Genomic DNA, 12,052 nt, shown 5'->3' on the forward strand with positions numbered 1-12,052 from the left:
TGAAAGTAAAAAGGCTTGCAGGAACAGGCAATGGCTGATGCTGCAGTAAAAGTATCAGGTTGGCTGTGGGCACAAACAAGCAGGAGCTACCTCAGCTCTTACCTGGCCACCGGAAAAAATGACCGGCGTGGAGGCGGGCTTTGGGCGATAAGGGATGGTGGCACCTTTTGGTGGAGACTAAGAGAAAGAGAACAGAGCGGAGAGTCAGCATGTTCTTCCTATAAAACAACAAATGCTCATTCAACATTTTGGGCAATGTGCTTATTCACATTCTCGCCGTGAATTAGATAAGATGATCAATAACACTCTTACATCTGTTTGCCAAATAGGCCATATTATCTTAGCTTAGCATAAAAACCCACCTTCCAGCAAAAGTTAAACTTATCCTTCACTTGGTGATTAACATGTATTCATACTCATCACATTTTCCCAGGTGCTATATGTCTATATTGCATAAAGCTACATCAGAATAAAAGCAGAAAAATCACAGACAACGCGGTTGACAGTTTTTTAAAAGCTGAATTATGTTGTTAATGAAAACAAAAAGGAGTCATGGGGCACAGAGGTATGACTAGTCTCTGTATAGAGATTAGACCAACACAAAGACCTGCCACATGTCAAACTTAATTCATTAAATGCATCACCACATGTCAATTTTATCTCTGAAGTGTGCTTTTTTTTGTAAGACAGCAGGGAGGTGATTTCAGTGAGAAGACAGGGGAGTTCCAGTTTGCGAACTTACTATAATGACAGAGGTATTGATTCACGCTATGCTGCAGCAACAAGGCTGCTTGAGATGGTGGAGAGGGCTTAATCAGATTTCCTCTGCAGATGCTGCGCTGTTGAGGAAGGACCATCCACTTAGGTATGTGCTTTACATACAGTATCAGTAAAACAGCAACTGTGTTCCTAATAACAGGTTTTTCCTGACAGTTCACCTGGAAAGTTAAATGCAAAAATGGCCAAGTGTTAATTACAAAATGCTTCCTGTAAACTGTGATGAGATCATTTATATCATATTCTTAAATATTACCCCAGAAATAATTGTTATACTTATCCAGATCTGCAATAAAATGGACAGTCTGTTGCTAGATGCAACGTGCCCTTTCTGGGCCTCAATTATGGCGGCAGATGGCTTGTCAAGTTGACATTTATGGACAACAATAACCAGGTGTTCCTGACTCAGACATTGCCTAACTTGTATTTCGTCTTATTTCTCTTCCTGTGAAGCAAATCAATTCTGAGAAAATATGTTTCAACAAGACAAACAGCAAATAGAAGTACATATGGAGACATTGTTTCATGAGTGTCTTGACAGAAATACAACACAACTCTGGTAGCCATAAACAGTTCAATATTGGCGTCAAATCTGAGAACACACAACTTCTTTCTGAAAGAAAATGAACACTTCTAGACAAACTTTACCTCCAGCATGACCACACAGATCTGTTTGACACACTGGATGATGGCTTCTGGGGTTCCAGAGATTGTCACTGCACGTTCTGTGGAGTTGGGCAGCATGTCTCCTGCCACCTGAACCTGGGCCCCTGTGGACTGGAGTAGAGTAAAGGACTTTGAGGGACAATGTAGACAGGATACGTGTCTAAGTCAAACAAGTTGCGCCTAAAAATTCTGGTGAGTACAAATATAGCTGCAGTCGCACTTACATATTGAAAAGGAGCAAGTTTCTTGAACAACATCTAGTTTCAAAGCTAGGTGTGATGTGGCCTGTTGTACTAGGAACCAGCTGTGTTTTCGTGTCGTACTATAGTGCCACATTACATCACCAGTGCTCATGGTGTCATAAAAGTGTGTTCACACTAGTTGGCGGTGAGAATAGGATTATTCAACACGTTCTAAATATTACGCCCTAGGTATCCTTTTGCGTCTGCCGTTAACAGGATGTTGCTAACAATGCCAGAACGTCAACAAAAGCACATGGATTAGGCAAAAAAGGCAAATGGGAAGGTGAAGAACAAAAACATCACATTCAGACAAATAGCAAAGACCAGACTGACCCATTCAAGTCTGAGGTTTGTTCAATCCATCCACCACCCCTCCTGCCTGCCATGTAAGGACTTGTGCTCCTTTTATTACATATTTACCAGCAGCATTTCAACTTCACGCCATCCAACAGTCTATCATGCAGATGCACCAGGTTTTCTCTGTTAGCATTCTTAACTGGCTCCGCCCATTCACGCATCATGCTGCCACAGCAGGTGCTGTCCAGCCATCTGCGGGCATATCATAACACCATGAAAAGTGGCTTTTGGCATTGCAATCTTACGCCAAAATCAGCACAAAATTGCAGTATTTGACAACTTGAGAATGAGGAGGGGCTTGATTATTAAACTGAGGGCACTAACTTTTTAAAACTGTCAATTGATTATCAATATGCTTGTTTATTTTTGTTTATGCTTATTAATTCCCAGCATATTTTATGTTCCTTCTTCCCTCCAAACCTCCCACAACTGAAGCAATCATCAAACTTTGCCTACTTATGCTTGTAGAACCCATCAGAGGACGATGACTGTGTGAAATAGAGCAAAGGTTACACGTTGTTGCTCTATGTGCATCTATGTGCTTTATGAGTACAGATGGAGCTGTCGAGTCATGTCATCTGTCACCCCTTAAGCAACTGACAACAGTCATTTACATGTCCTATAGCAGGGGTGGACAAACTAAAACACCAATAAAAACTTGAATGTTTGACATTACAGTCGTTTATTGCTGTGCCCATGTATTACAAAAAGTATTGCTCTATCCTTTATCATTTCAGACTGCTGACATGTTTATTGAGGTGAATGTTTTTATTGACTGGAAATTAATCATTGCAGGTCAGGGGTGTCCACACTTTTTAATGGGGGCCACATTAAATAATTTGAAAATGCTTGGGGGCCAGCTGCCTCTTACATCTCATATCGATTACTTAAAAAAAAAATTAAAAAGAACAATTGTATGAAAATCCCACCATCAAAAGGTTCAAGAAAAAAAAATAAATGGTGAACTTGCTCAATTAACCAATATAGTATGGCAGGCCATATATGGTGTATTTTGAAAAAACAAGCCTTGGACCATTTAAATTCTGTCAGCTATCCATAACTGACCCCCAGACCGGCATTTGAACATGCATGATGTAGATAAAATAGTGACATCTAGTGTTCAAATGAATAAATGCAGTGGCAGGGCTTGCTAGTAGTAGTTGTTCAAAATGACAGAAACACTGTGTTAAAACTAGGCTGTACAATCAACATACTGTGCAAATTGTTGGGAATATTCTCAAGGTATATTCTGTATAGTATAATCAAGTAGTGGGCTGAAGTTGGCCTGCGGGCCATAGTTTGGCCATCCCTGAGTCTGTCCTGAATTTGTGAACAGGTATGTAAAAAGCTTAATGTACTGCCATCAAGATTTGAATGGAAAAAGCCTGTTACAGGGCTCTGCCTGTGCTCATTAAACTGGAGTTGCAGTGCTGCTGTAAGGTCAGAATTTTGTGCTTAAAGTATAGTCATTATGTTGTTAAAGAGAACATTTGCCACCTCGTATGTGGGTGTCCAATCAGTGTTAATGGTAAATGTAGTCAATTGAAACATTAAATTCAAGTGAAGCATTAAAATCCTCAGCTATATAGACAAAAAAAGTTCTTCTGCTCAAGCAGCTGTGCAGGCAGTGCCTACATGAATCAGGATGCATTGCACCTGAGCTACTGATGCCTAGCCAAAAAGTGTGTGTCGATTGCTTATGCAGGTAATAAGATAAAACCAAGGAAGCACTGTCATCTCACCCTACAGAGCCCCTAAAAAGATGATATTTTTTATCTTGTGTGCACAAGATAATACATAAAAGATGGCAAATTTTCCCTTTAAATTCCTACAAGTCAAATAAAAAACATTAAAGACAACTGGTAAAAAAAAATATAACACTTTCATTAAACAAAAAATACATTTAATATTTTTTCCCATGTTTTTAAATAATTTTGGTGAATGTAAATTCTTAAAATGTAACCAGCAAAAGTGGAGAGATGACACAATTTGGCTACATGTTTTGTTTCTTTTGCAAAGAAACAAGGCAAAAAAGAGAAGGTCCACAGCATTTTTTTATGTTATCCACACAAACATTTTTCATATCATACCTCTCTCATTTCTTTTATTTTGGAGCCTCCTTTACCTATGAGGGAGCCACACTGGCTGGCTGGCACGACAAGCCTTAAGGTGACTGGGGGCTTGCTGGTTGCTGGGCTGTTGCTCATGGAATTGATTATGTCCTAGAAAGCAAAAAACATACATTTCATTTTGTGTGTCAGTGTGACCCAAACAAATCAATGATGCTTGTGTTGGTTATGGCTGTCCATATATATGTCAGCTTACAAACTTAAAGGTCAGTACAACTGTGCTGCAAAACACGTTTAAATCATTCTTTCATATATTTTGAAAGAGTACCTCTCTTTGGCTTTGTCAGTAAATAACAAGCGCCTTGGTCTGCCAGATTTTACACAGGTCACTGAGGACACAGCAGAGGGTCTCTCTTACAAGTTCCAGTCACAGTACTTCAGTATATCAATCAGATGATGGCTTCAAAGGCAGGATCAGAAGAAAAGGTCGCTGACAGGACACAGTTTAAATTCACCACCACGATGAATGATTATGTGCTTTACATGCATCTATTGTATGCCTGTGCCCTATCAGAAAAGTCCGTGTTATTTTTTTATTTACTGCAACAACTGAAGACTGATTTTGTATGTGTAAAATGAGAACAGTGTGCAGTTGTGGTCAGTGAAGACACACAGATCTGACAGCTGTTGGAATTGAGATACAACAACTGTGTGACCTTAAAGATTGCTGGAAATAAACCACTCCAGTTGCTCTTACAGTTTACTTCCAAAGAACAGCACGGTTTCAAGGTTAATGCCCACCAAGAGTGTCACCAATTCAGTGTCTGGCCAAACGTCTCCGCTTATGTTTGTGAGCTATGACACTGAGTAATGGCCAAAAAGGTTTTCCATTACATTATGATGTCAGAGTAAAGTTGACCTTTTGGATATAAAATGTCATCATCTCATCATTTTATCCTATTAGACATTCTATGTGAAATTTTGCATTAATTAGCATATACATTCTTCAGTTTTGGTCCCCCAAAAAATGTTTTGATAAGTCAAAGTGACCTTGACCTTTGAAATATGACCAAATTTTAATCAGTTTATTTGTAAATGTATGCCAAATTTGAAAGAAGAGCTGTTTTTGAGCAATCACATTCACAAGAATGAAAAAGAAGAGGTCACAGTGACTTCGACCTTTAACTGATGTCCACCAAAACCTAATTACGTTATTCTTAAATCTGTGTGAAGGTTTGTGGCAAATCTAAAATGATTCCCTCAAGCAGTTCCTTGAGATATCCCGTTCACGGGAAGGGGACAGACAAGGCCATGATGACCTTGACCTTTGACCTATGACCACCAAACTCTAATCCATTATTTGTTGAGTCCAACTGTATGTTTGCGGCAAATTTAAAGAAATTCCCTCCAGGCGTTCTTGAGATATCTTCTTCATGAGAATGGAACATAAGTATGTTCATACTGATAGTTAGACGGACAACCTGAACAACCTCCATAATACCTCTAATAATGAGATACAGCTCTAACCTAAAATGAAACCAATAAGCTCCAGGCACAATGCTACTTTGTGTGTACATAAAGAGAACAAAAAGACTTTTACTCCCACAGGACTTCATCCGTACATGTGCTCAGTGATCTGTGAATATTTAATTGTACATACAAACACTGCTGCCACAGTCTTATCATACCTCCTCAAATTTGTAGGCAATCATAGCAAAAGCCTTAAAGATGGTGTCTGTTGGTCCAGTGATGGTGACAATTCTCTCCGGACAGTTCCCCTCAGAAATATTGATTCGTGCTCCGCTCTGGAAAAACAACATATTGTCAACGAGGTCAATATAGTTGATGTGAGATCCAGGAGTGGATCCATACCACATCTGAATAATCGACTCATCAGTGATTAATTAAATATGCTGTCAAATAGCAAAGTTACATAGATGGTCAGTCATTTCAAGCAAATTGTAGTGATAATAGTAACTCACATTGTGACCTGCTTGGAAAAATGGACATTATTATTGTTTTATCATTTAAATGGTGCTCTATTTGAGACTCACCTCTTCTCGCATCTTTTTTACCGTTTCCCCTTTCTGTAAAAAAATTAATTAAAATTTCAAATTAAAATATAATTCAATATAAAAAAAAGTATGTGTGATCTAATAAAATAACATACCTTTCCAATTATACTTCCAACCTCCTGCAATAAAAAATAAACAAACAAAAAAACAGATTTTTAAGCATGATTAAAATTGCTAAATGTACAGTACTAAAGCTGCTTTGTTGTTGTTATTCCTGGACAAGGTGCAAACAGCACAGGGGCATGCAGAGGTTTCACAGCTGCATGGCAGTGTTGAGGGCCACACTCTCCATATGCATATAATCACTCTTCATGAGCTTGGTGTGACACGGTGGAGGAAGGGCAGAGGGGCAGTGCTGGCTGCAAGCGTCAACACTCCCTGACCTCTCCTCGGTGACTGCCAGGGTTACATCCATTGTGACATTAAAGCTGCAGGCCAGTAGCTGCGTGCAGGGCCAGGTTCTTCCTTAAGCATTCATTTATATTTATCAAGCACTATGCAAAAGTCATACAGGAGAAAAACTTTGCTGTTGCCTTCAAATATTCTTTCAGAAATCTGTCCTTCAATCAAGACTTTTCTTTTTGTTTTACTCAAACTTTGCTACACTATTTTGATAAAATAACTGACACTTTTACTCCAAAATAATTTCCAGCAATACCATTGTTACATGCTAAAACATATTAATTTCTGTACCAAATGTTGCTGTTCTATTCTCCTCTATTTTCTTTTACCCATTTAATTGTCCACATTATATTTTATTCTATCATGACAAATGACTGTCCTTGACTTACAATTGCTATCTCCCTCTGTGCATTCAGCGACTTAATTATAACAGAGTTGAAAAATGATGCATCTCTCACCCAGTCTGACCAACATTTAGCTACAGTAAATCCAATCAGATGCACTTTTTAACTGCTAAAGTAATGCTTAATGGGACAGTTCAACCCAAGGTCAAAAACCCATATTTTTCCTCGTACCTATTTCTATTTATCAGTCTAGACTGTTTTGGTGTAAGCTGCAAAATTCAACAGCAATGTTTCTTTCCAGAAATCATGACCTGGTTACTTAAGATAATCCACAGAGCTGTTTTTGTAGGAACTATTTTCTTTCTACCGAGCGACATCCCCACCACCCGCATCACCAAGCAAAAAGAAGATTGCATCTACTGCTTGCTCCTCTTGCACCACAAGGCAAGCTAAAATTATCGCTCAGCTGAGGAGAATGCCATTCATTTTTACATCTCATGCTATCACAAGCATGAGCCTCTTGTCCATGAGATTGAGTACATGCATGCTACCTGGCAGGTGTAGTTTGGCAGAAAGAAAATAGTTCCTACATTAAGCTGTTCTGTGGATTATCTTGAGTAATGGGGTCATGATTTCTGGAAAGAGACATTGCTATTGAGTTTTGGAATGTTTTTTTTTGTCCATCTTGTTCCATTATTTTAAAGAGAAGGCTGGCATCTCTACAGCCAATATCTTCAACACTCTACAACTCACACCAAACAATCTAGGCTGATAAATAGCACTATAGATAGGAGGGAAAATGTGTATTTTTGATTTTGGTTAACTGTCCCTTTAAACACTTGAACCCACCCAAAACTGAGAAAATAATAAAATGCAAACCAGAGGTATCCATGTGTCCACAACAGTCCTCCGGATGAATGGGAGTGTCCTAGCTAAGCAGTCTGAAACTGATAGACCATGCCGGCACCTCACTGAGCTAAACCAAATGGCAGCTCAGTTTAAGGGGAAAGACCTTTCTGCTGCTGTAGGCAAAAGAGCCAGACCAGGGTCATGCTGCCAAAGTCCTCCAACCAAAAACATCATCTGCTGGCAGGCTCTGAGGCCTGACTGGCTTCAGGATGATTCAAACAATCATCTGCTCAATGGTGTCTATAGCTCCTGAATGAGCAACCATGCAGTACTTCAGGTGACTCACTGGGCATCAGACTGCTTTACACTGAAAACAATGGGAAAGACTTTGGCTCCAGTCTTTGTTTGGCACACCCTCACCAACACGATCAGCTCAGTGGAGATGTGTAGAGTGGGTTTTCCAAATACTCAGCAGACCTCCCTAGAGACTGAAGCATTTAACATTTGTTCTATTTCACTCACTGTCCTTTAACAAACTCTTTACGCAGACTTGACATTAGTGTAGCCAGTTTCTTGCAGCTATTGGTTATCATAAAATTGTGAGCCACAGCTGTAAAACCTTAATGCAGTGAGGGCAAGAGAGCAATGGCCATGTTAACTGAGCGTGATGGATCTTAACCACCAGGCCAACACACACAGAGACCAAGTACTGCCGCTCTTAAAAAATAGAAGGAAAAAAGAGGGGAGGGAATGTGCACTATATGCCTGAAAAAGGACATCTTAGTGCACACTTAAGCAGAATTTATATTTCTGGGTCACCTAACTACATGTCACTGCGGCACAGGTCTCCTGTAACAAAGTGTTTCGGCGACACAGACCCTCTGTTTGTTTTTGTAAGATGAAAATTATTTCCCGCAGTGAAAACAAAGATCTTATTTACTTTTATTTGACAGTTACATTCTGAGGACAAAAAAGCTCCAATGGCATTTTAAGTCTTGTGTTTGATTTTTCTTGGCTTTATATTCGAGAAAAACTCTGCTTGCAGCTAGGCTAATTTATGCAAAGTAAAATGTCATGGGCTTATGCTAAAAACATTAGCATGTTGTGTATATGGGGAAAACTTGCCAAGATAAGAGAATTGTTTTGTCAGTGAACCTTATGAGTTATAGTGGTACCAAATTTTGTCATGTTGCTTTTGTTAAATGTTGTTTTTGTTGCTGGCTTTATATGAGTAAAAGAAAAGGGCTAATCTATACAATGTAAAATTCCTTAATCTCATGCTACTGCTGTTAACATGTTGTATTTGTGAGCTAAAGTGTTTTGTCTGTGAACCTTGTGAGTTATAATGAAGACAATCTTGTACTTGTGTTTGATATTGTCGCTATGAAGACATGTTTAGTGTGTGTTTTAAGTGTGTTTTGAATCAATCAAACTTTACAACCCTTCGTAACTGCAGAGCGACAGAGATGCACCACTGCACAAGTATGCTCACATTGGTGAAGGCCAGTGGTTCCCAACTGGTAGGTTACAGTCCAAAAGTGGGTTGCAGGTCTGTTCTGCAAGTGATGTGTGAACATGTCAAGTTTGGGAAAAAAAACAACAACTTTATTTCGAGGTTTGTGAATTTCTGGGACTAAGGCCCCATGTTAAATTTTTAAACTATAAATCCACTTTTACACTGTGTCCTGGAAAACCTGAAAACACTAAAATCAGACAAGAACACACTGAGCAGCACTGATAGAAGCCTGTCACTCTCTGAGTCTGAAGGTCTGCTTGTAAGGGCTATTCAACCATCTCAATCAGAGTCTCCGTTGGGTAAAATAGTGCAGAGACATAGACAGTGGGACTGGAAGATGAACACAACTGCTGTCCAGCCATCAAAATGTTCTTATACAGGGAAACGACAATCAGTGGAAGAGCAGAGGGTGGCACAAGTCCAACCTCTGAATCAGTCCCATCATAAAGCTTTAAGAAGGTGCAGTCAAATCAAAGCTCAGCACCCTCATACTTAACACCAAAGGTCAGGTTTTATTCCCAGGTGGATGCAACACCCTGCACAGAACCTGCTGCCATGGTGAGACTGGGGCAGGAGGAAACACCATGATACAGAGGAGATAAGATGAGGAATTTTGAGTGGTGGAGCCATGATGTGAAGAGTTTCACAAGGGAACATCTCCTCAAAAACGTCCAATAACTCTGTCCATGCCTTGTGACAAGGCTGTCACAGCATGTAGGCACTGTAGCTCTACCACTGCATGAATTCCAATATTACCGTTCTCTAACAGGCCATATATCTGGTGATCGGATATGTATTGGATGTAGGACCACAAATGAAAGTGACCCAGATCTAAAAAAAAATAAAAATAAAACAAAAAAAATCTTTGTCCACACTACTCTCAAAAAAATCAAGTCAGTGGCACATGAAAGCAAAAAATAGTATTTGTACCACATTTTCCTGTAATGTGAATATAGCCATACAGCCTGTTTATACCACATATTAACATATATTTTACTGAACACAAGTGGAGAGTCATGGGTCTCCATGTGACACTTTCGATACTGCCTACATCACTTATACTAGAGGGTCTAAGGGCCCCGCACACAGTTATCATGTTCACACTCTTGCTAGCTGCCCACTAGTCAAGGTTGTGGTTGTGTTGGTAGATCTGGGGGTATTGCAGAATTCAACACGTCTTCTTCCACACGGCACAATGATGGAAGGTCACGCAAGACCCCATTTGATTTGCCGTAAAATGAGAAAGTTATAGAACATTAGTAAAACAGCCACCCTGTTCTGCATTGATGATGTAGTCCATGTCGACAGACAAAGCAGGATGCAGTAGGGTTTACACTACAAAAGATATATGGTAAAATTAATAACATACTACCTCTGGATCACAATACATCTTGGTGGTCATTTACACTTGTATTTAGTGCTGTCCACTTATGATCGGATCACCCATGACACATGAGTACCAGGTAGGGCCACAGGATCTCTGTCTAAAATCAGTTGGTCCAAGTCCAAGCAGAGATAACAGCTGATGACATCATCAGAGCTATAATTTAGATTTGACAAATCTCCTCCAGAGCCACAGAAGACACCAAACAGCTGCGTTTACAGGCAGAGCAGAAATCTCCATCACTAGTATAAAAAATAAAATCAGTGAAGTGACCCTTTGAGTTTTGAGGCTACTGCTATACTGGGAGCAAATAATAAGTCTAGACTCTATGAAGAGATTTTAAATTCAACCAAGTCCAATTGGTTGCTTAAAATGTAATAAATAATTTTAAAGGTCTCTTCAATTAAAATAAAAGTTTTAAAAAACTTTGCTAAATGTCTTACTTTACAGCCAGTTTAAAAGCCTGCGCCTTACTTTTCCGTGCATGAGGAGGCGGATGGTCAGGGTGACATTGAGGCCACCCTCTGACTGGACTTTGGTTGGCTCCATGCTGAGGGGAAGTAAGAGTGAAGCACCGTCCTGGAATGGGATGTCCTCAGAAGGAGAAGGGGTAGGGTGGTATTCCAGCCAGCCAGTCACCTGCCAAACACAAAAAAAACATGCTATATGCACCAAATGTGACAAATTTCTGATTTGTTGTGTCGTGGTTTTTTAAGGGTGCATGACAAAGCATATAGTACTGTATAACTTTGTATACCTGTTTATAGAAAATTCTTCGACATAAATCCTCCCCAAAACATGTGCTCACTTGTATTTTAGGAACCTTACACGTCACCACATCTCAAGCTGCAGCTGATAATTTTCCCATAAATGTGGGCTAAAATTAAAACACTGTACTGGGGAGTCTGGAAACACAGCATGGCAAAGCATCACTATTATGCAGTCCCCACACAATTTTTCCTCCATGAATGATACATAATTGTGCAGAGAAGACCCGCAGATAACTCAGCATAATCAGATTCAGCTCCCCCAGGTTTCCCCCAGGTTTACCCCAGCTGTCTCAAAAATTAAAAATAAAAAAGTAACCAGCTTGTTTTGATTTTAATTGGACAGCTCACAACACATGAGGGAGCAACTCATCTAACCTTTTACATGGTAAATATAAGAATACATTGGGGATGCTCAGTGGTTTACAAGTCATAATATCAACCACTAAAGGGTCATTAGTCACAAAGGACTATGCTGGAGATGAAACTAAATGATTATAATGAATGCATTGACTAAATTCCTGAAAATGAATATCTCAGTGTAATAATGTTCACTAGAAGGTGGAGCATGATGACTTGCAGAATCCATAGTGGAAAAGTCTTC

The 12,052-nt window shown here is 39.5% G+C and overlaps 1 protein-coding gene across 6 annotated transcripts in view; it reads right to left on the reverse strand.

The window, feature by feature from the left end:
- The window catches only part of LOC121948704 (poly(rC)-binding protein 3), a 53,205-nt gene that overhangs the window by 14,726 nt on the left and 26,427 nt on the right, over positions 1-12,052 (reverse strand). For 4 of the 6 annotated variants that reach the window (XM_042494111.1, XM_042494110.1, XM_042494108.1 and 1 more), the window contains exons 1-7: positions 11,156-11,314; positions 6,282-6,305; positions 6,166-6,198; positions 5,800-5,916; positions 4,133-4,264; positions 1,426-1,554; positions 103-177 (exon numbers count right to left, since the gene is read on the reverse strand). In XM_042494111.1, the coding sequence (XP_042350045.1) occupies positions 103-177; positions 1,426-1,554; positions 4,133-4,264; positions 5,800-5,916; positions 6,166-6,198; positions 6,282-6,305; positions 11,156-11,230 (585 nt within the window). In that variant the 5' untranslated portion in view covers positions 11,231-11,314. Of the gene's footprint in view, positions 1-102; positions 178-1,425; positions 1,555-4,132; positions 4,265-5,799; positions 5,917-6,165; positions 6,199-6,281; positions 6,306-11,155; positions 11,321-12,052 lie in introns of those variants that run through there. The other 2 variants (XM_042494113.1, XM_042494112.1) reach the window with 2 other exon arrangements.

This window comes from Plectropomus leopardus, chromosome 10 (genome assembly GCF_008729295.1).
Source record: "Plectropomus leopardus isolate mb chromosome 10, YSFRI_Pleo_2.0, whole genome shotgun sequence".
In the NCBI taxonomy this organism is placed as follows: Eukaryota; Metazoa; Chordata; class Actinopteri; order Perciformes; family Serranidae; genus Plectropomus; species Plectropomus leopardus.